Consider the following 25,934-nt stretch of genomic DNA (forward strand, 5'->3'; position numbering starts at 1 on the left):
GTAATAGCAGTAGGACAACAGACTGGTGATGGAGGGTCCTCTCTATTTCTGAAAATCAACCTTCCTTCCAGTCTAAAGTGGTACTCCACGCTGGAAGGAAACACTCTGAGATTCTATACTAATCCACAATCAGAAACTCCCACTCCAATAGTCCAGAAAGATGTGAAATCAGCTCAGAGCCTGGCTGATATTCAGCAAATTGGAGAGCAGTTGTTCATCCCTGTTCAGTTAAATGATGGGAAGGACTCTGTTCTCGCTCGAGTGTGTGTGAACAACGATAAGAGCTTCATCAGCGAAGCCATGTTCCGCCAACTCCCAAAAGATCCAGCCATTCCCACATTCAAACTGATAGACAAATGGGAAATGGACCTGGAAGCACCCATTTCCAAACATCTCCTGCCAAGCAGGTGTATGCTCAAAATCTCCATTGGCAACAAGAGCATAGTCCACAATTGTTGGGTCGTGCGAGACGTCCCTGCCGCCTTTTACTTAGGCAGTGACATTCTCAATCGCTTTGCCATTAGTTTGGACCTAATAAACTTCAAAGCTTGGTCCCGATTAGCGGATAATCCCATGGGCTTTGATGATCCAGGAAAAGCATTTAGGTCAGCTCAATTGCTACCTTATGCAGTTGAAATTCAGATTAAAGAGGAAGTCACCATCCCAGAAAGGACCCGACAATTCTCCCTGGAAGTGAAAGTTAAAAGGGGACAAGAGTTGAAAAACCCTGATGCTTACATACATCTAAATGCTTCTCTCCAACAGCAAGGGTTAGGGGTAAACCCAACACCATTAGTCAACATAGAACATGACACCATTCTAATAGAGGTGGATAACAGCGACTTAAAGAGTATTACTCTAGCCGCAGGCACCATTATTGGAATGGCGGTTGATGACCGACATTTTTCCATCGATTTAGGTAATGAACTGTTAGGGCCAATCCCCAAGGACTGCTTTGACAGTGACAGTGATGACAAAACAACACCGGACAGGATTTTTACCCGGCATGGGGGGAACTTCCTGGTGTACACTTCTTGCCCTTATGGTAAGGAAGATGTGACTTGTGACTTCAGGAGGGATGAGGTGATTTGCCAGGTCCATGAGGGCTGCCTTTCCCACCTGAAGCCTCCAGTCCAAATCAGCACTCTGACCAGGGACTTCTCCACCCAGCTGGAGGAGGCCGCTGAAATAGCCAAACCAGAAGTCTTTCCAGGCTTCAGGCAGATGGTGGAAGAGAGAGTCAACCTAGCTGATGCCTGTGTGACTCTGGAACAAAAGCAAAAGTTGAAACAAGTTTTCTTGGATTTCCAAGATCTCTTTGCGGTAGACGCATATGACTGTGGTCGCACTGACATCCACACGACAACAATCCCCACGGACCCTGGCATGACTCCAGTGTTTGTGAAGCAATATCGCTTGCCTCTCGCATCAATGGAGTCCCTTACTGAAATAATTAAGAACCTTGAGTCCCGGGGAATAATCCGTCCAGTCCACAGCACCTTCAATAATCCGGTGCTGGGAATATTGAAGCCAAACGGCCAGTGGAGACTCTGCGCCGACCTCAGGGAGCTCAACAAACGGGTCCATACTTCCCGATGGCCTCTGCCCTACATTGACCAAGGGCTGGCCCAGATCCAGGGGTCACAGGTATTCACTGCAATAGACCTGACCAATGGATACTGGACTGTGCCCGTCAGTAGGGAGGACCAATACAAGCTGGCTTTTACCTTTGGGGGCCAGCAATACACATGGACCCGGACTCCCTTCGGATACCTCAACTCCGGCAATGAATTCAACATTCTCCTACATAAGGCCATGCCCGACCTGGGTGCGAGGGGTAACCTGGCTTATGTAGATGATGTCCTCATCAAAAGTTCATCTGTGGAGGAACACATAGCGGAGATCCGTTATGTTCTGACGCAGTTGAGGGCCGCCGGAGCAAAACTTTCCTTTCAGAAAGCACAGTGGTGTAGAACCCATGTTAATTTCTTGGGGCATGAGATTACTCCTCAGGGTCTCTGTCCCCAGGAAAAGAAAGTGGAAGCACTTCAGAAACTGAAAGACCCCACAACTCTGCGGGAACTAAGGAGCCTCCTTGGACTGACTAATTACAGCAGAAAGTTCATTGAGGGCTACGCAGAGATCACCAGACCCCCGATTCATCTCCTGAAGGGGGGGTCAAGTGGGAATGGGGTCCAGAACAATCCGAGGCAGTAAGACAACTCAAAAGAAGCCTCTCACAAGCGCCCTGCCTAGCTTACCCTGTCAGAAACAAGGAGTTCTTCCTGGAGACGGGGTTCTCTAATACGTGCTTGACGGCAGTATTATACCAAAAGCATGACAAGGTCAATAAAGTAATCTCTTATGCGAGCAAAACTTTATCCTCTGTGGAGGAAAAATTCAACGATTGTGAGAAGGCACTCCTGGCAACGGTGTGGGCCTTGAAGAATTACCGCCCGTTTATCCAGGGGGAACACATCATAGTGGAGACTCCACACCAGCCTCTGCAATATCTCCAAAGTGACAGAATCCGAGCCGGGAATGTGAGTAATTCCCGAATTACTTCCTGGATTCTGTCAATGCAAGGCTTTCCTGTGGAGGTCAGATATGGCCAAAACAAGAAGAGTCCCCTCGCGCAAGGTCTGGCTGAATTGCATGATTGTGCCAGAGAAAACTGTCTCGAGGACGAAAGTCTAAAAATAAAGGACAACATGGAGGCATACCTTAATTCCCCCCACAAAGTCTTTGAAGAGGACAAGTGTGAGGGAATGCCCACTGTCTATGTGGATGGATGCTCTTACCATGTTGACAACAACGGGGAGAAAGAACTGGTGGCCGGCGTAGGGAATGCATGGGTGAATGAGTCCCCAGAACCCTCCGCTGGATACAAAATTGGTCTCCGAAGTAGTCAGGTGGCAGAATTGATGGCTGTGCATCAGGCCATCCTCACTGCTGTCCAGCATCAACTCCACGAACTGGTCATAATCACAGATTCGGATTATGTACGGAACGGGTTCGTGGAGCACCTGGTTAATTGGAAAACCAGAGGCATGTTATGTGCTAACAACAAACCCTTGAAACATGGGAAGTTGATCCAAAACATTGATGATCTGGTCACCTCGATTGAGATGACCATCTATTGGAAAAAGATCAAGGGTCATTCCAAAGTAGAGGGACCAGACAAAACTGGAAATGACTTAGCTGATCAGCTGGCCAAAACCGGGGCCATCCAAGGGGATCTAATTGAGATTGAGTCCCTGTTGGGGGAAATCCAGGTCACTGCTATCACTAGGTCCCAGACAAATGCTCACAATGACCTTTCAATTGCACAATGGAGCAAGGAGACCCCTGATGCTGATTTGATTACATACTCAGAAGGGGGATCCAATAATTGGTAAATGTTACCAGCACCTTGAGGACCCTGAGAACTTTCCCCTGACAGATACCGATTACATTGGGAAAGAGGACCTAAGAGTGTTGATGAAATGTCCAAAAATGTTCCGGATCCAAGACGGTTTGTTGGTAAGGAAATCCAAAGCTGGCCACGATCAGTGGGTGGTTCCTACCTCATTCCGAAGCCTGATGTTAAGTCACGCCCATGATGCGGCCACCGCCGGTCATAGGGGGTTTCACACAACATTGGAAATCTTAAGAGAGGTTGCCTATTGGCCACACATGGGGCAGGACCTTGACCAATACTTGAAGGGGTGTCTTGTGTGTGCACAATTTCAGCCATCATCCCTCACACACCGTGCGCCTCTCCAAAAGAGGGGGATGACACCGCCATGGTCAGATTTACAAATCGACTTTGTAGGCCCCGTGATTCGCTCTGCTAGGGGGAATAAGTACATGTTGACTGTGACATGCTTGTTTACCAAGTGGGTGGAATGTCTCCCAGCCCCAAATTGCAAGGCAGAAACCGCAGCTGCCTTGATGATTAACCACATCTTTTCCCGTTTCGGTCTACCTCAAAGGATTGAGTCAGACAGGGGTAGCCACTTCACCAGTGAAGTAATGACAAAGATGTGGGAGATACTGGGGGTCAAAAGGAAGTTGCATATTGCTTACCGGCCAGCTTCTTCTGGGGCAGTAGAGAGATATAACCGAACCATTGTGAGCATATTAAAGAAGTTTGTGGCAGATTCTGGGCCAAGTTGGGATATCCGATTACCTCTGGTCCTAATGGCCATCAGATCTACCCCTTCATCTGCAACCAAAATGTCACCATTTGAGTTGATGACTGGGCGCAAGATGGTGCTTCCACAGCATTTGCTCTATAGGACCCAAGAGCAGACACTGATAAATGCCTCCACAACTCATCAGTATGTGGAGAATTTAAGGAAACACCTTCAGCATGCTTTTGCTTATGCTCAGCGGAATCTAGAAAGATCAGCTGATAGCATGAAGACCCACTATGACCTGAAGACTTCCAGGAAGGAATATCAGGTGGGGGACCGGGTCTATCTATACAATTTCCAAAGGAACCAGGCCAAACAGCGAAAATGTTTGCCTACGTGGAAGGGACCCTTTGAGATTATAGACAAGATCTCCCCTGTGGCCTACAAGATCCGCATCCCCAAAGGCGGTTTGGCAGAGGGGGAAGACAAGTGGGTCCACATAAACCAGTTGAAATGTTGCCATCGCAGGCACACTCTGCAACAACTGGAGGAATCCTCTGGAATCCTAGCGGGTACTGTCTCAGACTAATTCAGTTCCAACCATAAAACATACCACATCTAGTCTCTAAAATATTGTGATTTGCATGAAACTGTCTCTTAGTTATACTGGTTTTTTTTCAAAATAAGAATGTAATGTTTCGTTATGATGAAATGCATATGCTGCCCCACTAGCTCAACAGTGGTGGAAAAATGTCTATGAATAGGTATTGCCGCTCTTCCTTTGTCGTCCTAGGAGAAAGAAAACCTGGAGACGGGACAAGGAGGACGATCCGGAGACCGGGAGCAGAGACGCAAGGGGCCCGGTGTACCGCCAAATATTCCCATCAGGACCGGCGAGGAGAACCGATCGATCAGTACCGGATGGAGGAAAAGATGCTGAACTGTGCCATTTGCAGAATTGGAAGAAGATTATACGGACATACCAGGGCGTGGGTCAAAACCCTTGTGCACCCGACATCCCCTCGACTCAATCCAAGTGCCGTCGGGCGGGGGGGTTTGTTGGGTGTTCTGACCCACGTTTGGACTATTATGCTACAACATTTGGTGCTGTGGGCTTAGGAAATCCAAGATGGCCGAAAAAGCCCACATGTGCGCCAGAATCTATGAAAACCGCGCAGTTGTGCACACTAAAATGGTTGCCTAACTTGCCACCCACCAATGCAAGCAGGATGGGCCGGGGTGCCATGAGTGAAATGGGTTGCCAAAGGAAAAACAGTAGCGCCGGTTAGCTTCAAAGCGCTTTAAAATTACCTTTGGTTTCACTGAATGCAAGCTTCAAATGCCCATTTTAAACATTGCAGGATATGCAAAATTTTCACTGAACACCAGACGACATTTGGCAGAATGGAGTTTTGTGTGCTTACAAAATCTGGAAGATGAAGAGTCCAGAACAGTGTTGACAACAGAACTAGCTGAGCTGTGGATTTCAGCAGTTTAAGTAAATTTGGACTGAAAGACACTAAAAATCTAAATGTTTAAAAGAAATGAGTGACCTACTTTTGAGTGTCACATAGGCTGCAATTGTTTAAATGAAATAGTTTTAAACTTAGAATCAGCATTCTAGCTGCATATGTAAAAAATTGTTAGTTATTTGAATGCAGAAAACTGGGGAACAGAAACGACATGTGGCTAAAAACTGGCTTAAAGAGATTCCAATTTTGCCTGGCAACTACCCCCATCAGGAGTGAAACTTGATTCACAAGTAACTTCCCAGGCCTGGCTGTGTCCTGCTGGCCACACTAAGGATATGCCATCTCTCTAATAATTGAATTAAGGGGAGCCCCCACAGAATACAGGAGCTCTGAACAATGCAACCCCCTTCACCCAGGCAGATGGTTTATTGCAGATGTCGTAAAACAGCTTCCTCTTGGCAGAAGCTGGGAGGGGCAGGGTCTCTGAGCTTGGCAGAAACTGGAAAGACTGGTTTCTGTACCATGTGACCTGAAAAGACACACCCCTGTAGCCAGAATATGGTTTTAGAAAAAGATGGATCATTCATAGAGCGGACTTGTGAAAATTATTTAAATGATACCATAATTCTTGTGATTTTTCTGCCCACATTTTAAGACGCGTTAGGACCCGGTGGTATGTTCCGGGGGGTTTTAGCGGAAAAGAGGATATTACTCAAAATGTGTGCATGTGAAAAATCTGACACTTCATCAACTAATGTCCATACTCCTTGCGCACATGTGTGTAAATTTGGGTTAATGTCCGATATTGCGAAACCAGTTAAAAAGTGCAAATGTCGCCATTTCTGAATGCAAGCTCCCAGGAAGAGCAGATTTGGACAGGGTATACCTCCTGTGATGCATGATGGGTGCATGTAATTTCAAACCACTGTGTAGCTATGAAATATGTATTTGGTTCAAATCTAGATTTGTGTGCAAGTTGACAGGAGGAGTGGACTTTCTGCAGGCTGTAAAATGACATCACTCTGACACAACTTAACTCCCCCAATCAGGGGAGAAATGAAAGCTTGGCCAATGACAAGTGGAGCGGGGTAGAGCCTAGTGATGCTGCACACACACCCACTTTCAAAACACATAAAAGCAGACAGACAGGACAGATCCCTATCTGTGTGTATCCATTTGCTGCGGGACGCTCTGCCGGGAAAATCCATACTTTACCTGCATCAATCTCTAGAGAAAGCTGTGCAGAAAGATCCAGACTTCAAATCTATCAATATCCAGAACCAGAAACCCAGACCAGACCAGCAGAGCAGAGCTGACCCAGATCACTGTGAAGTGCAGAGACCAGACCAGAGTCCAGTCTAAAACCTGACCAGATCCGTGGCGAGGCCCATTTAATTCAAGAATATAGTGTGAGTACCTAGCAGAACTGTGCAGAACCAATCACTTAGTTAAAATAATCTAATCCAAGCTATTTTAATCTAAGTAGAACTGCCTCCTAACTGTCACCTGTCATTTGCAAAGCTGTCACCTGTCATTTCTAGTTGCTAGCTGTCACTTGTCTTTTTGAACTTTAAAATTTCAAATCTGAAAAACGACCTTTATTTAATCGCTCATAACTCTGTAACCGTTTGTCATAGAGACTTGCAGTAACTCATCTGGAAGCTGAGATCCTAGGCTGTCCTAGGACCCCAAAACGATAGTGCTAGTCCTTGTAGTTCCTCCGCAATCGCGAAAAACGCACTCGCGAATTTGCCGCGATTTGCAAATTTCTCAACGTGTGAAAACCGCAGTTTTCTTGCTTTCAGTTGCCAAAAATTCGTTTAACCTGCTAGTTACTCCCAGATCCTTGCTAAAGTGAGCCTGGACTAATATTAACTTGATTTCACTCACCCTGAACCTCCTAGAGGGAATTAAAAGCATTTTAGCATATTTTTCACTTCATTGCCAGCACATATCAAAGCATTTTGGGCCTGTGTGTAAACTTCTGTAGTCTAAGCTGCTGGGGTGAACTGAATTACATTTGATTGCATTTCTGAGAACTGTGTGCTTTCCTTCCATTTCCTTGCATTGCATAAAGGGGGGAGGGGATTGCCAGAGGAAAGTGATTACATTGTTTTGTTGAAATCATATTGAGTATTTTCTGTATTGCATTTTCATTCAACATTACATCCATCTGAACTTATATAAAGCATTCTCTACCACCTTCTTCTTCTGTTCCTATTCACAAGTGTGCTAGTGCCAGATTCTCCGTTGTTAATCTTTATCATATCAGATTAAGTGTGATATCCAATTATTAATTTATTATAAAGCGTGATATATATATATATTGTTTAAATGATCAAATAAACCTTTAAACGTGCAAAACAGAACTACTTCTTGGCTCCGTGGGATCAGGAGGATTCCATGAGAGGGGTGTTATATAGGGGTAGTCATCCAGAACGCATGAACTGGACATAAAGATATATCAATAAGGGTTTCCATTCAGTATCCCAGACTAGGCATGGACTTAGCTGTAGTGTTGAATTGAATCCTCTTACACCACTTCCCGACGACAGAGAAGATCTCCCGGCTGTAGAGTCTTCTTCCCCTGACTGGTGGGCACAACCAGTTTACCTTCTTTTTCTCGCATCCCATGACGTCTTGTGGTCGAATTGCCTGTGCCAAGAACCCCGGCGACCGGATAGCCACTTACCACTGGACCGCGAATAAAAGGACCGCTCCTTTTAACTGAGAACTCCGTGGCTGGTCTCTTCCCTGGCAGTGCAACGGACTCCTGTCTTCCTCCCTGACTAGATCCTCTCTTCCCCAGGACGAAGCACCGACTTGCATCCGCTGCCAGGAACAACTGCCCCTGCTGGAGTATTCTCTCCACTTTAAGGTACCGTGTCCGCCAGGCCTCCCTTTCTAAAGATTGCTACAAGGTAATAATAATCCCTTAACCTTCTGGACTGGGCTGGCTGCCTTGACCATCTAACTGGTCCCTTTCCTTTGGTCCAACTTCTTTCTGAACCTTTGAGACTTTTGTGCACTTTTCAACTGTGTGACCTTGGACACATTTCGTTCTGATCCCCTTAAAGTGGATCCGGCTTTCTGAACTCTAACTTCACGGTTTGATTCTGCCTTCCTCTCTTGCTGTGTTCTTTTGAAAGTGTTGGGATCTGTTTCAATTTATGCTCTGCCTTTCTCTCCCTTTTAAACCGAATTATTAGAGTGCCATCTGCGTTAAGCGCTCACCGCTGTCTGAAAATAAGTGGGGCTTTACTTAAGACTTGTCTAATATTCTTTTAAGGGAGTGTACATCTTTTAGTGACCGTGTTTTTGAACTGCTTAATATTAGTGCCTGTGTGTTTTAAATAAATATTTATATCTCTTTTACACCAAGCTCTGGTCAGTGTTTGCTTGTTCTACTGTGTTCTTTTGACCTATTGTGAATACTCTGTATACTGCCTAAATCTTCTTGAGGGAAGTCTGACTGCTCAGCCACAGCTACCAAGTGAATCTGTGTGGTACAGACTGCTACCAAGTGGGTTTACTGCCAAACACCTGTAGTCTTAAATCTTTTACAGTGGTCCCAGAGGGAAGTGCATAGGTTTCTGCCTAACACCATGTGTCTCTTTAATTTCTACTGCTTCAGTAGAACATTTGTTGTACATAACAAATTCAAAGAACATTGATTAAATTGTTAAGCAATTCAATGTTAAAATCTTTGATCTCTTTATCTTTGTTGTTTAGCAGATAAACCTACAGTATAATTTCAAGTTTTTCCAACATTGTGGGACTCATGTCCCTTTCAAAAACCCAGTACTACAAATATCAGAAAGATTTCTTGTTCCCCGCTATTAGCCAAGCATGGACACTCAAACAGATGTGAAAGGTCAATACTCTCACTGGCAAAAGACTCTGGCCTGCTGGTGATGGACAGTGTGACAGTTCAGAGTTTTCTGATAAATACTGCACTTAGCACTTCCAAGACATGGAAAACCAAAAATTGTGAGTTCAGTCATTTTGCAAGTATCTGAATGTACATCTTCTGTTGCCATGGAAAAATATAGTTTCATTAAATCCAGTCAATGTCTGCAATCCATAGCAAAGCAAATAGACCCGATAGCCACTGACAGGCACGTTTCAATAGCCAATGCCATGCTGTCAATCTGGAAAAGTGAATACCCTTCATTTGAATGATAGACCTATCTTGATGGCCGAAGGCCAACCGTCTTATGCACAGAATTATAGAAATACAGACTGCTATGCTTGACGAACAAGCGGCCATTTTAAACGTAGCAACAATCGCCATTTCGCTTGTTAACCATTGCTCATTGCTTTCCGCTCATTGCAAATTCTGCTTACTCTGCTCAACTGTTAACATTGTTGTCTGAATATGAAAGGGCAAGGTCGCAGGACTGAGGAGTTTGTTGAAACTCCTCATGAGTAGCCCAGAAAGGAATGCCCACGCTCCCTCTCTGTAGCCTTGAGGGAGAGCTGCAGGGCATTTAATCATTTCACAGCTGCCAGCCAGTCTCGTACTGTGGTAGAATATGTTAGAATAAAGCAGCTAAAGGCTTGAATTATGCTCTTCTTACACCCCTGCTCACAAAACCCTTTAGAGCGTGTCGGCTCCCAGGACACGAATAGCACCTCAAAGATAGCAAAGCTTGGAATGTGGCTCTTCCCCCGTGTGCAGCTTGCTTCCAAGAACAGAAGCACTGTGTTCTGTTCAACAACTAGAAGATGCCTCCGCACTTTCTAAATTACACATTGTTACTAGAATAGACATCGAAAGTGTCATAATTGTCATACTCGTCGGAAATGTCCATCATCCTGAGTTCAAAGAAACTTAATAAAAGGGGGGTGTTAAACATGACATTGCTGATTGTATGATATGCATTTTGTATATATGTAACTGATGTACGTAATTCGCTCTCTTGCGTCCCTCGAGGTCTAGAGAATACACGTCGCGGGGCGTGAGACCACAGTTGGCCAATTGGGACTATTTTGCTTACAATAAACCCTAGCATTGGGAATTTGAACCTCATGTCTGGGGCATCCTTTCGTGTATGGTTATTGCCTTGTTTCCATATCGTGAGGGACCCCTAAGGGCCCCTTTCAATGCGATAGCAGTTCCCAGACAGAATACATCAATATGATGTATGGCATGTCACAAAATCAATTTCTAAAAAGTTACAGCTGCTGGAAAAGAAAAGGCTACAGAAAATGTTTAAATTGGTCACAGTCATCCCTGCCCCCTCTCACTTCACTTGAATCCTAGCATTGTCAGAATGACCAAGGGGGCTGGGAAAAAGTAGAGCTCCATCAATATGTTTGTGAAGACTCCAGTGAGATCACCGGTGGAGGTCCCGGAGCAGGTCCCTACTAACTCTTCATCCCTTGTGGCCCCGGAATCCCAAAACATGATGAAATTCATTCGCGAGGGCTTCACCACACTCCACTCAAAATTAGACGACATGAACGGCACTATATCTTCCATCAAGGCCCATATCGAGAGAACGGACGGTCGGGTGCTGGAGGTCGAGGCAAGGTTGAGCTCTGCCGAGGATGGCCTGGGTGCCCTACGCTCGGAGGTCACCGCTCTCTCCAACCGAGTTCTTGAGGTGGAAAAGAAGGATGAGGACTTGGAATCTCGATCGAGGCGCAACAACCTCCGTATTATCGGTGTTCCCGAGAATAATATCAATGAACCAATGGAGGACTTTGTTGAACATACACTGCTGTCACTTCTCGACTCACCGAACCTCTCCTCGCAATTTGCTATAGAACGTGCGCATCGGGCCCCGACAGCCAAGCCTAAGCCCAGCGCTCCTCCCCGACCCATCATAGCCCGAGTGCTGAATTTTCGAGACCATGATGCCCTCCTCAGGGCCGTGAGGCTTAAGGGAGAGCTCCTGCTGGGTGGCGCAACGATACATCTGTACCCTGATTTCTCGGTGGCCGGCCAGCGAGAACGTAAGACTTTCCTAACGGTGAAGAGGAGGCTGCGGGACCATGTAATCAAATACTCTATGCTATATCCTGCCAAATTGCGCGTAGAACACGCCAATCAGGTGTTTTTTTTCACAATCCCGGAGGAGGCCTCCAGATTCATTGACAAACATTTTCCACGCTGATCCTCCTCTCCAACCATGTTCTCGGCAACTATCCAACTGTCCCGATGAGGGGGGTCCCGGCTCCGGCCGCCCTCCTGCACCGGAGGGACATTGGTTTATTACTCCTTAATGAATCTAGCTTGTTTCATCTCTACAAATATGCGCCACATCACTATGTGCAAAGACTCTTTTCAAGTTACGTGTTAAACCTCATTGTTGGCACTATGCTTTATTCGGATCTGCCATTGGCCTGGAGCAGCACCACTAGTTCGGCCTACAGGTCCCCAGGCGTTGATGCCACTAGATTGGTTTTGGTTAAAGGGTTTTGGGATCGTCATCCCTCTGGTTGGGGGAGGGATGTGGGTGGGGATGGGACACGTTGGGTGTTATGTTACAAAAAGCTTGGCCTTGGCAGCGGAGGCGGATCACAGGGTGGGGTGTAATGGCTGGGGCTATAGTGCTGCTGAATCAGTCCATTGGCTGCTGACACTCTCTCGATACTAACACTACTGCATTGATGACTGAGAGTGACCTGACTCTCATGAGCTGGAATGTGCGGGGATTGGGCAATTTTAAAAAGATGAGGCAACTCCAACTGCAGGCCGAACGTCATGGGTCCAAGATCCTTTTCTTGCAAGAGAAACATGCCTGCACTGAACAATGTATGAGATTTGCTAAAACGTGGGGTCCCCAAAGATTCTTCACCAATTTCTCTACCCAAAGCCGTGGGGTCATGACGCTTATTCACAAGAGTCTCACATTCACTCTTATCTCTTCACAAATAGACCCTCAGGGTAGATATGTACTACTTCATGCCATGCTTCAATACAGGGAGGTTGTCTTGTTGAACATCTATGGCCCTAACATGGATGACCCGGATTTTTATGTTCACCTCACGTCCCTTCTCGATGGCTTCCCTCTAGTTCCCATTCTTTGGGGGGGTGACTTCAATACAATCTTTGACGTGGACCTCGATAGATCTGGGTCCAGACCTCGCCAACTAACCAGGGCGGCCTACACTGCGCTGTCATCCCTCGCCCGCCTCGCCATGGTTGATGCATGGAGACTCCTCCCCCTGATTCTCGTGCTTACTCCTTCTACTCCTCGGTGCACGATTCCTATTCCCAAATTGATAGATGGGTGATCTCTAACGTATTGATAAAAAATGTTCTACAACTGACGATCCTCCCCAGAACCCCATCGGACCACTCTCCTGTAACCATCACCATGGGCTGGGGTGCAGATCGCTACCGTGCTCGACACTGGAAGAAGAAACCCCACTCTCTCCTCGACCCTGTGTTTAGCTCTGAGCTCGAGGTGGCTATCGAGGAGTTCTTCGAGATAAACACGGGCTCAGTATCATCGCAGGCCACGCTATGGGAGTCCTTCAAAGTTTACATTAGGGGTATAGCGTTGTCCAAAGAAAATGGCATTCACAGAACAATCCGGAGGGACATCGTGGAAAGCGAAACCAATGCTCACTACTCTCTTCCCCGGAGACTCTAGCAGCTATAGGGGCGGAACTAGATACATTCCGGTCCCTCGCAAATCGCGAACAAAATTTTTTGGATAGCCCTCGCATGCCGAGGAGATACGGGGAGGGTGATCGCCCGGGCCGCTTTCTGGCTAGACTCATCCATCGTGAGCTAGGGTCTCGACATATCCCAGGGATAGAAAGGCCTGACGGCTCTAGGGCTGTCACATCATAAGACATCAATTTGGAATTTTACACATTTTACGAAGATCTGTATTCCAACTCGGATGAGGCCTCAATGGCTGAGGTCGAGTCCTACCTCGATACCCTCCCCCTATCGGCCCTTTCCCCGGACACCACGGGATCCCTCGATTCCCCGCTTTACCCATCCCAATTGAATTTTACAAACGCTATAAAACACTACTGCTTCCTCACCTAATAGCTCTCTGGGAGGAATCTGTGGAGGCGGGCATATTTCCCCCATCACTCCGGGAGGCCACAATAACGGTACTACTTAAACATGGTAAATCTCCCACACAGTGCGGTTCTTACTGCCCACTTTCACTCATAAATTGTGATGTCAAAATATACGCCAAACTACTAGCGCTTCGACTTGCCCCCTTCTTGCCATCTATCATCCAACCAGATCAGGCTGGCTTCATTCCGGGTCGCTCTACCTCTGTGAACCTGAAGCGTCTCTTTAACATAATCCATAGAATAAATCCCAATGCGCACGTGGTGGCCGCCACCCTCTACATGCAAAAAGCTTTTGATTCGGTCTCTTGGAGGTACCTATGGCGTGTTCTCGAACGATGCAAGTTTGGCCCTACCTTTCTCTCCTGGGTCAGAGTGCTCTACTCAGATCCTGTGGCTAGGGTCCGCACTGAAGAACTTTGTTCCCCTCTCTTCAAGATCGCTAGGGGGACGAGGCAGGGTTGTCCCTTCTCTCCCCTGATCTTCGCTATAGCAATAGAATCCTTTGCTGACATGCTTCGCCAATCCCACTCACATAGAGGGCTCCGCACTGCGGGTCAGGCTGACATAGTGTCCTTATATGCTGATGACGCTCTTCTTTTCATACGTTCTCCGTCCATCAATTTATTCCCGATATTGGAGGACGTCATCCACTTTGGCCGTATATCGGGCCTCAAAGTGAACTGCTCGAAGTCCACACTCTTCCCACTTACGGATTGCACCCCTCCCCCTCCTGACACCCTGGGGTTCACATGGGCTCAATCTAAAATCACCTATCTGGGAATAGAGGTAACGCGTCACTACGAGTCGACCTTGGAGGAGAACTTTCAAGGGTACCTTACGCACCTGTCAACGAAGGCACTAGCCTGGGATAAGCTTCCTATCTCTCTTGCAGGCAGAATAGGGTAACTGAAAATGGTAGTGCTACACCATTTACTCTACAGGTTCACCAACATCCTCTTATGGCCAGGCGAGGGCTTCTTCTGAGGGTTAACTCACACTATCAACTCCTTTCTATGGCACGCGGGTGCGGTTCGACTTAAACTTGGTACCTTGTCTACCCCTATGTCCCATGGTGGCTTTGGAGCCCCTGATTTTCTTAAATATTGGCTGGTATCCCAAATTCAATATACATCTCATTGGTTTAACACAACGGATCCCCCCCACACGTAAGACTTGAAAAACTAGCGGTTAGTGACCGAGACATCCGCTCCCTAGTGATTCAACCCCTCCCACCGGCACTGGGCTCACTGAATCCGGTCGCCTGTACATCCTTGGCATTAACAAAAGTATGGAAGTTGATTGGGACCGCTCACCCATTCCAGGGCAACCTCCCTCTTTGGAACTTTCTCCCGGGGGTCCCGCGAGTACCACCATCTATGGTGCGTCGCTAGGCCGAAGCTGGGTACGAGCTGCTTCGAGATGTCTTCGACCAGGGTACATTTGTTGAGTGGCCTGACCTCCCATTGCCCCTGAGGAGTGGCCCTTGTGCATGGGTTCAGTATTCATCCCTTCGTAAGACCCTTAAATGAAACTACCAGATGTTCCCGGCGCTACCGCCAGATGACCCAGCCAATGAGGAACTGACCTCCCCCTCACCCACCAGAGGTAAAATAACTAGGCTTTACATTATGGTTCAATCCAGATCCACTCCGGAATTCACTGAGCTGAGGCGGGCCTGGGAGGATGACCTCGGGATGGAGGTCTCAGATGAACGCTGGGCCCATATGTGTGCTCGTATACACCAGGTATCCTTTAATTCCCGCTTCAAATTGATTCAGTTTAAGGTGTTGCATAGGTTCCACTACACCCCAAACAGATTACATCACATGTTTAGCGACCACTCCCCAAGCTGCCCTAGATGTGGCCAGGATACTGCCGATTAAATTCACATGGTCTGGTCCTGCCCCCGCCTCTCTCAGTTCTGGGATGCTGTTTGCTCAACCGTATCCGCTATGCTCGATCACCCTATTGACCATTCCCAATGGGGTGCCTCTTTCATGACTTCTCTGGACTCTCCCGGGACTCCAAAAAACTGGCTGGCCTTTGCATGCTCCTTGCAGTTCATTCCATCCTACTCCGTTGGCTACATCCCAAGCCTCCCACTCACGTCCAATGGCTGGGGGCAGTCACTTGGGCCTCGGACACTGAGGAAACCTGGTCTTATCTACGGCCCACTCACTCAAGACCCAGAAATATCTGGCTCAGATTCCGGTCCCATATGTCCGATTTGAGTGCGACACCGGATGTTCCTTCTCCAGCTGCTACCCATCCTAAATCATAGCCCGCATATGCCCTGCTTATATTACGTATGCGTTGTATGTTCATGCCCATATGAGATGCAGTCACTGTATGCCTGTACTGTTTACAACTGTAATCATATTGTATCTGCCTTGTGATTTGTTCGCCTGTGTTATGCTGCCAAGCTGAATAAATAGAAGTTTTTTTAAAAAAATGGTCACAGTCTATCAGCAACCATCTTTGGTGGAGCTCAAAAACTTGTCATAGATCTGTAGATATTCTGCTTGAAAAATGGTGTTCATTTATGCACCATTGTTCTAACATACACTCTTGGAAAGAACACAAAAATGTCCATGAATGTGTGACATGGACCATTGGACAAGAAGCAGGAGCGTAAGAAAAGGTAGTTGGTTCCAGGCTCCCCTACTTAAACAACACTTGAGAAGATCGTGTACGCCAAAACGCTTTCAAGAGACATGAGGCAACTCTCTGAGTTCTGCCACGCTGGAGTTTTGGAGGTGTTCCATAATATGTGCCTAAAGTAAAGGCACAGATGTTATTGAGGCCAGAACAAGACTGGCTGTACTTGCACACAACAAGAACTTTGGAAGGGAACAAGCAAAAACTGCACGACTGTTTGGGATGCCTCGTTACAACAAGGAGTTCACCAAAAAATTCAAAGTGCTGGACCATGCAAACACATGGAATTGATCCAGATTTTGTTTCCAATGCGCCTATGACACGGAACATTGCAAAAGAGGTTTGCCCTCCCAAACTTGAACTTGTTGAAAGGTTGACTTCAAGAGTCAAATAATGTGTGGCTTTCTTAACAATGTTTTACAAAGCCAGGTTTTTTTTTTAGCTTTTACACAGTGTTTGGAAACTGTTTTCATTGTGCAATAAATGGAATGGTATGTCACTTGAGATGTAATTGTTAAATAATGTATTTGTAAATAATTACTGTTGGATCCAACGCTGCCACAGGCATGGCAAAAAACCCAAGCACCACCTTTGTGGCCGGCATATTGTAGAATCCTAAGGTGTTCTAGTGTGCTGAAAAACTAGTCTGGATTCAACAAAAGTTGCAAGTCATTTAAGGATTTCCACATGATCCACAAATCATGACCACTAAGGATATGCCCACCTGGCCGTCAAGCCGCTCTCAATCATTGTGGTTACATTACATGTTGCAGTTTTACTTCTGGCTAACAATGGAGTTGTGCGTCTGAAGCTTGTGCATATTTGTTTTAATAATCCCTTTCTTCACACATAAACAGTGAGGTATTGGAAAACACAACTTTCAATCCTCAATCTCCAATCTTCAAGCAGTTTCTTGGTGAACATTGTAGACATTTCCGTTAAAATGAATTAAGAGTTATAACAAACATGCAAAAGCATTTATAGCATGCATGTTTTGTCCTATTTATTTCATTTATTTATTAGTTATTTGTAAAGCGCACTATACAGCAAGGATTGTGTTTCAAGGCGCATCAAGGCAAAGGGGGAACAGGGATGAGGAAAAAGTGTAAAACAAAAGAAGAAACATTCTTAAAAGGCTGTGAAACATATAGAACGTGCAAGTACTATATCATGAAAGCAGGCGAGAAGGGAGGAGGGAAAAGTAGAGGAAGGGGAGGAAGGGATGAAACAAGCAAAAACATTCGTACTAGGGCATGATGCGATTTGGAACGTGCAATTGCTGAAAGAAAAAGTGGATAGGGGGAGGAAAGGAAGTGCAGGATGAGAGAGGTACAAAATAAAAAACGGGCGGCCCTTGGGACACAGGCCATACCACACAGTATAAGACAAGTATGAAGGTACAAGAGGGTAAAGCTTTGTTTCAGAACATAAGTGGATTGAAAAGTGTAAGATGACATATGCAGGTTACAAGTGAAAATGAGTAGTATCTGGTGAAGCCACGCCTCGTGAGGCGGGGGGGCTAGAGCAGTATACTGTACAAGATTGGTACATTTAGGGTAAAGCACACACTGAAAAAGCAACGCATCGTGGAGCAAGGGGCTACATCAGTTGTACAAAAGCTGAATGGCAGTACACAGGTAAAGCTTTGATTCAGAGCAAAATGAATTGAAAAGTGTGGGGCAGCAGGTGAATCAGTGAAAAAGTAATTCCAGAGGTAGTTAGGTTACTGCGAGACACAGCGTAGGGCTGGGAGAGTCAAACCAGTGGTTGAGGGAGTTTAAAGCAAAACACTGCACAGGGAAGTCAATACAGAGTTGAAGATGGTTCAATTGAGAGGCACAACATAAGACTTGAAAAGGTAGGATCAGTAAATTACAGGAAGGAAACAATAGGAAGTGAAACATGCTGGAAGTCATCAAAAGAAGGTGTGAGGGCTACCACAGGTAAGCAACCAGGCAGGGTGAAGTGGTGCTACAGCAGCCGTGGGGCATCAGCCAGAGGAGCCTCATCCAAGAGGCAGAAGGCAGCAGCAGCAATCTTGGGCATAGCAAGGGTATAAGAAAGACACAGTCCCGGACAAATGCGAGGCAGATGAGGCGGTGGGCTGCTTGCAGCAAAGCACACCCAAGAACAGGGAAAACAAGGTGGTGAGTAGGGGGAGAAACAAATGAAGGAAAGAGATGAAAAAACAAAACTGGTTTTGTTTTACATGCCAGTAGATGGGCCATTTTAGGTAGGACATAGTGTGCAGCAGGCTGGCTTCTGGAATGGCACTGACTTGTGGCAGAGCCCCTTCATGCCCGGACAGGCACAGGCAGGGCAAGTATCCTTTCTCATGGTCCTTTACCTGGGGGCTGGCTTCGCCTGCCGGCTCCCCGCCAATAGGATTTTAAAGTAGGACACAGCCTATCAGAGGCCATTTCTGCGGTGATGGGCTGAAGCAAGCCGTTAATGCAAATGCACACATGGCTTTCGCCATCTTTAAGAAGCCAATGCTGCAGTGAACAAAGTAGAAACAATGCATGCCCTCGATCCCAGTGCAGCTCCACCACCATGGCTCTGGTATTTTTCAAGCCACATGGGGGTGGAGCTGTGATGAAAGCACAAGTCCGCACACCACCATTTCAAAGATCTGTGTAAAGTGATGATGATACATATATCAGGACATAGCATACCATTTGAATAAAAGAATTGGGTTGTTTCTAACTTACCTTATTCCCAATTGCCTTTTTTGGTGGAAAATTAAAGGCCCTAACTTGATGGTATTTGCTTTGCAACTCACGATGCAGACGCCTGAACTCTGTGTATCTTCGATAGACATTCCACTCATCATCTCTAATCCTGACATAGACCTGAAAAAGAGTAAATGGGATGAGCTTGCATGTTTTTGCCTTTAATCAGATTTTATATATCTTGTCAGTATTAAGAACATATGCAATAATATTAATCATTCAAAGAACAAGTTATCAATAATCACAGTGCTGCTCATTTCTATGAAGTTGCATCTACTGCCATTCAGGCCCAAATCACCAGAAACCCTTTTCCCTGGAAAGAGGCCTACCAGGGTGTTTGCCAGAGCCAGTCCTGCCCCAGAGTTGGGATGAGGGGGCTGTAAGAATAATAATATCTGCCCATAGTTGCCGTACACTCTGCTGACTAGTGTTCTCTTTTTTTTTTCTGAACTACTGACTCCAGCAGCCATAGCAGGGACCGGCGAGACACCCGACCCAAAGGAGAAAGAGATAGCAGGTGCTCGCCAGTCAACGGAACAGCACACACTGCGCACCAGTGGTGGAGACATTTCCCTACAGCAGGAGGAAATCTTTGCAAACTTAGTTTCCTTGCCAAGACATGGGTGCCGTCCTCCGCGCTGGTGGCAGTTCCTGCTGTGGCGGTTGGCCAGCGCCATCACCTGGGGCAATGCAGGTCGTCTCAGGTGATGGCCCCCTCTAGGTGCCGAGATAGCTGGATGAAAGCTGCCATATTGGGGGTGCCGCGCATGTGCAGGGGACCAGCTTCCTTGTTCCCCGCATGCATCGTGTGCCATGCCCCGCTCGTTGCTATAGGCAACACATGGAGACCAAGGAAACCACCAGGTTCCCTGGACCCATGGCGAGAAATGGACTTCCGAACACTCTTCTGAAGGTCAGCTCCTTCTACTAGCTTTCTATTCCCTCCCCCCACACTGGACGACCTCTCACTTAACCTGATCTGCCCGTCCTCTTATCTAGCCCTGCCAGGAACTGAATGTGTCACCTGCCCCGTTTAAAAATCATATTCAGCCTGTCTAGTGTTGTGCATTCACCTGCCCTGTTTTAAAATCAATTTTGGCCTGTCTAGTCTTGCTGAATTCACCTGCCCTGTTTCGAAATCAATGTTGTCCTGTCTAGTGTTGCTGCATTCACCTGCCCTGTTAAAATCAATTTTAGCCTGTCTAGTGTTGCTGCAATCAGCTGCCCTACTTTAAAATGAATTCTAGCCGGTTTAGTGTTGCTGCATTCACCTGCCCTGTTAAACTGAATCTTAGCCGGTCTGGTGTTGCTGCATTCACCTGCCCTGTTTTAAAATCAATTTTAGCCTGTCTAGTGTTGATGCATTCACCTGCCCTGTTATAAAATGGAATTTAGCCTGTCTAGTGTTGCTGCATTCCCCTGCCATGTTAAAATAAATGTTAGCCTGTCTAGTGTTGATGCATTCACCTGCCCTGTTTTAAAATCCCATTTAGCCTGTCTAGTGTTGCTGCATTGCCCTGCCATGTTAAAATAAATGTTAGCCTGTCTAGTATTGATGCATTCACCTGCCCTGTTTTAAAATCAATGTTAGCCCGTCTAGTGTTGATGCATTCACCTGCCCTGTTATAAAATGGAATTTAGCCTGTCTAGTGTCGCTGCATTCACCTGCCCTGTTAAAATCAGATTTAGCCTGTCTAGTGATGTATTCCCCTGCCCTGTTTTAAAATAAACAATTTTAGCCTGTCTAGTGTTGCTGCATTCACCTGCCCTGTTATAAAATGGAATTTAGCCTGTCTAGTGTTGCTGCATTCACCTGCTTGGTTTTAAAATCAATTCTAGCCTGTCTAGTGTTGCTCCATTCACCTGCCCTGTTAAAATCAGATTTAGCCTGTCTAGTGTTGCTGCATTCAACGGACCTTTTTTAAAATACATTTTAGCCTGTCTAGTGTTGCTGCATTCACCTGCCCTGTTTTAAAATGGAATTTAGCCTGTCTAGTGTTGCTGCATTCACTTTCCTTGTTAAAATAAATGTTAGCCTGCCTGGTGTTGCTGCATTCACCTGCCCTGTTAAAATCAATGTTAGCCTCTCTAGTGTTGCTGCATTCACATGCCCTGTTATAGAATGAAATGTATCCTATCTTGTGTTTCTCCATTCACCTGCCCCGTTTTAAAATCAATTTTAGCCCGTCTAGTGTGGCTGCATTCACCTGCCCTGTTAAAATGAATGTTAGCCTGTCTGCTGTTGCTGTATGCACCTGTCTTGTTAAAATCAATGTTAGCCTGTCTAGTGTTGCTGCATTCACCTGCCCTGTTAAAATCAAATGTAGCTTGTCTAGTGTTGCTGCACTAACCTTCCCTATTAAAATAAATGTTAGCCTGCCTGGTGTTGCTGCATTCACCTGCCCTGTTAAAATCAATGTTAGCCTGCCTGGTGTTGCTGCATTCACCTGCCCTGTTAAAATCAATGTTAGCCTGTCTAGTGTTGCTGCATTCACATGCCCTGTTATAGAATGAAATGTATCCTATCTAGTGTTGCTGCATTCCCCTGCCCTGTTAAAATAGATGTGAGCCTGTCTAGTGTTGCTGCATTCACCTGCCCCGTTTTGAAATCAAATTTAGTCTGTCTAGTGGTAGTGTTGCTGCATTCTCCTGCCCTGTTTTAAAATAAGTCAATTTTAGCCTGTGTAGTGTTGCTGCATTCTCCTGCCCTGTTTTAAAATAAGTCAATTTTAGCCTGTATAGTGTTGCTGCTTTCACCTGCCCCGTTTTAAAATCACATTTAGCCTGTCTAGTGTTGCTGCATTCTCCTGCCCTGTTAAAATGAATGTTAGCCTGTCTGGTGTTGCTGCATTCACATGCCCTGTTTTAAAATCAATTTTAACCTGTCTAGTGTTGCTGCATTTACTGGCCCTGTTATAAAATCAAATTTAGCCCGTCTAGTGGTAGTGTTGCTGCAGTCTCCTGCCCTGTTTTAAAATAAATTTTAGCCTGTCTAGTGTTGCTGCATTAACCTGCCCTGTTAAAATCAGATTTAGCTTGTTTAGTGTTGCTGTATTCACCATCCCTAATTTAAAATCAATGTTAGCCTGTCTAATGTTGCTGCATTCACCTGCCCTGTTAAAATCAATGTTAGCATGTCTAGTGTTGCTGCATTCACCTGCCCTACTTTGAAATCAAGTCTAGCCTGTCTAGTGCTGCTGCATTCACCTGCCCTGTTAAAATCAAATTTAGCCTGTCTAGTGTTGCTGCATTCACCTGCCCTGTTAAAATCAAATTTTGCCTGTCTAGTGTTGCTGCATTCACCTGCCCTGTTTTAAAATGGAATTTAGCCTGTCTAGTGTTGCTGCATTCACTTTCCTTGTTAAAATAAATGTTAGCCTGCCTGGTGTTGCTTCATTCACTCGCCCTTGTAAAATCATTTGTAGCATGTCTAGTGTTGCTGCATCCACCTGCCCTCTTAAAATCAATGTTAGCCTATCTAGTGTTGCTGCATTCATCGGCCCCATTTTAAAATCAAATTTAGCCTGTCTAGTGTTGCTGCAAAAACCTTCCCTGTTAAAATCAATTGTAGCTTGTTTAGTGTTGCTGCATTCACCTTCCCTACTTTAAAATCAATGTTAGCCTGTCTAGTGTTGCTGAATTCACCCACCCTTCTTTAAAATCAATTCTAGCCTTTTTAGTGTTGCTGCATTCACCTGCCCTGTTAAAATCAAATGTAGCCTGTCTAGTGTTGCTGCATTAACCTGCCCTCTTAAAATCAATGTTAGCCTGTCTAGTGTTTCTTCATTCACTCGCCCTTGTAAAATCAATTGTAGCCTGTCTAGTGTTGCTGCATTCACCTGCCCTACTTTAAAATCATTTCTAGCCTGTCTAGTGTTGCTGCATTCACCTGCCCTGTTAAAATCAAATTTAGCCTGTCCAGTGTTGCTACATTCACCTTCCCTGTTAAAATCAATTTTAGCCTGTCTAGTGTTGCTGCATTCACCTGACCTGTTTTAAAATCAAGTTTAGCCTGTCTAGTGTTGCTGCATTCACCTGCCCTGTTTTAAAATCAATCAATTTTAGCCTGTCTAGTGTTGCTGCATTCACCTGCCCTGTTAAAATCAAATGTAGCCTGTCTAGTGTTGCTGCATTCACCTTCGCTGTTAAAATCAATTGTAGCCTGTCTAGTGTTGCTGCATTCACCTTCCCTACTTTAAAATCAATGTTAGCCTGTCTAGTGTTGCTGAATTCACCCACCCTTGTTTAAAAACAATTCTAGCCTTTTTAGTGTTGCTGCATTCACCTGCCCTGTTAAAATCAAATGTAGCCTGTCTAGTGTTGCTGCATTAACCTGCCCTCTTAAAATCAATGTTAGCCTGTCTAGTGTTGCTTCATTCACTCGCCCTTGTAAAATCAATGTTAGCCTGTCTAGTGTTGCTGCATTCACCTGCCCTGTTATAAAATGAAATTTAGCCTGTCTATTGTTGCTGTATTCACCTGCCCTGTTTTTAAAGTCAATTTTAGCCTGTCTACTGTTGCTGCATTCACCTGCTCTGTTTTAAAATCAATGTTAGCCTGTCTAGTGTTGCTGCATTCACCTACCCTTTTAAAATCAATTTTAGCATGTCTAGTGTTGCTGCATTCACCTGCCCTGTTTTAAAATCACATTTAGCCTGTCTAGTGTTGCTGCATTCACCTGCCCTGTTAAAATCAATGTTAGCCTGTCTAGTGTTGCTGCATTCACCTGCCCTGTTTTAAAATCAATTTAGCCTGTCTAGTGTTGGTGCATTCAGCTGCCCTTTTATAAAATGAAATTTAGACTGTCTAGTGTTGCTGTATTCTCCTGCCCTGTTAAAATAAATGTTAGCCTGTCTAGTGTTGCTGTATTCATGGGCCCCGTTTTAAAATCATATTTAGCCTGTCTAGTGTTACTGCGTTCACCTGCCCTGTTTTAAAATTAATGTTTAGCCTATCTAGTGTTGCTGCATTCATCTACCCTGCTGGATAATTGATTTTAGCTGTGCTTTGCAGCTGTCCGTGTTCCCGCAGGGTTCAACTCCCTCTGTCTCTCCCTCCAAGTGCATCAGTGCTTCAGCCCTGCAAGCTATCCTCTCCAACTGCTTCACTATCACCTATCCTTCTCCTATCACTAAATCTGGTCAGAGGAAACTTAAGGAGGACACTCTGGCCTCCAACCAAGGCCTTCCTATTGCAGACACCTATGTCAAGGCTTCCGCCAGAGAGACTCTCACCGACATCCTCTTCTTCGTTAACTTATCTGAACTATGGACTCGCTACATGGACAGCTTTCTCTCCCCTTCTCCCATTAATGGTGGCATTCGCTGGGAGGTCCTTCTCGACCTCTTCACCATCTCCAGAATCATCATTAATGTCTATTTTAATGGAACCATCATGGTTCAGGGTCCTCAACCCAACCTTCTTCTCTTCGACAGGCTCCTCCCTCGCCTTGCTAATCTTACCTCCCGCTCTGGCCAGGCTCACTTGCACACTGTACCTGCCTCCTCCTCTACACAGTCCCACTTATCCACTATGCCTTCCTCTGTACAGGTGCAGGGGCCTTGCCCTACTGTCCCGGCTCCCTTATCGTCCTGGATTCCTCCTCCATCCACTACTATCCCTCTGGCCCTCTTGCCACCCTCAGGGGAGGGGGGGGGACCACTGTCCCATGCGCCGGCCCGGCAGAAGACCTTTAAGGATGGCAAACTGCTCCACATTGCCACCCTTAACACGCGTTCCGCTGTAAAACAATCGATATCTGCAACCTCATCAAACTCATGGCTCTTGATGTGCTCGCCATCACCGAGTTATGGTTCAAAGACAGCTCTGTCACAAGCTTTGACACTATCTCCCCTGAAGGCTTCAAAATCCTTTCTGCGCCCAGACTAAACAAGGCAGGCAGGTGGTGGAGTAGCACTGATCTTCCCTGAAAGGATATCTGTGTCTATTATCCCTACTCAGGCCTACTCCTCCTTCGAGTGCCTCGCCTGCACTCTCTCATAATATTTCTCTCCTCATTGCCACGTTCTATTGGCCTCCTGGACCGTTCACTCTCTTCCTTTCAGAATGGGCCGACCTAGCCTCCTCTCTACTCTCCTCCTCCTCTCAACTTCTCCTGCTGGGTGACCTCAACATCCATGTGGACTCTCCTGACTCGTCAGGACCTTTCTGCAACCTATGTGACTCTCTCACCCTCTCTATTCTACTCTATGGCTCCACTAACTCCGCAGGTCACATGTTGGATGCTCTCATCTCCACTGACCTCCCACTCTCTATCCCTCTCACTACCTCTCTCCCTTGGACCGACCAAACTCTTCCATCAACTTTCCTGAAGCTCTCCTCTCCTTTGGCAGCAACTCACCTGGCACAACCACTCAGCTTCAAGGTCACCAGACCCATGAAAAAAGTGACAGTGGCCACCTTTGCCTCCACCTACTCTCCTCCTCCCGCTCTTGCGGCTGACTCCCACCCTGACACAGCCCTCACTATCCTTAATCTCTCTATATCCAAAACTCTTTATATCCTTGCCCCTGTCATGAGGGTCTGACTCAAGCCTTCCAAAAAGTGCAACTTATGGTACGACTCCGACGTGGCTGCCCTTAAACAACAAACTGGCCTGCAGCCTCCTTCAAAGACATTATTGACTCAGCATCCGCTCCAAGAAAAGAGTCTTTGTTGAAGCCTGCAGCTGCGCTGCATCAAACAGCACGGCTGAAATTTTGAAAGTCTGCAAGGAACTGGCCAATCCTGCAGCAGCCTCCTCCTCTGTCACTCCCACCCAGGACCTCTGCTCGGCCCTGGCAGTACACTTCACCACAAAAACCCAAGACATCCTCTCCTCCCTTACCCCCAACACCATTGCACACACCAGCACCTGTGCCTCCCTTGGCCCCACCTCCACT

General features: G+C 46.2%; 1 protein-coding gene across 4 annotated transcripts in view; it reads right to left on the bottom strand.

The window, feature by feature from the left end:
• SNX29 (sorting nexin 29) overlaps positions 1–25,934 on the bottom strand; it is a 2,314,491-nt gene that overhangs the window by 347,929 nt on the left and 1,940,628 nt on the right. For all 4 annotated transcript variants that reach the window (XM_069645593.1, XM_069645591.1, XM_069645595.1 and 1 more), the window contains one exon: positions 19,012–19,152. In XM_069645593.1, coding sequence (XP_069501694.1) covers positions 19,012–19,152 — 141 coding nt within the window. The remainder of the gene's footprint in view (positions 1–19,011; positions 19,153–25,934) is intronic.

The sequence above is a fragment of the Ambystoma mexicanum genome, chromosome 2p (genome assembly GCF_040938575.1).
Source record: "Ambystoma mexicanum isolate Mex_15411 chromosome 2p, UKY_AmexF1_1, whole genome shotgun sequence".
NCBI lineage: Eukaryota > Metazoa > Chordata > Amphibia > Caudata > Ambystomatidae > Ambystoma > Ambystoma mexicanum.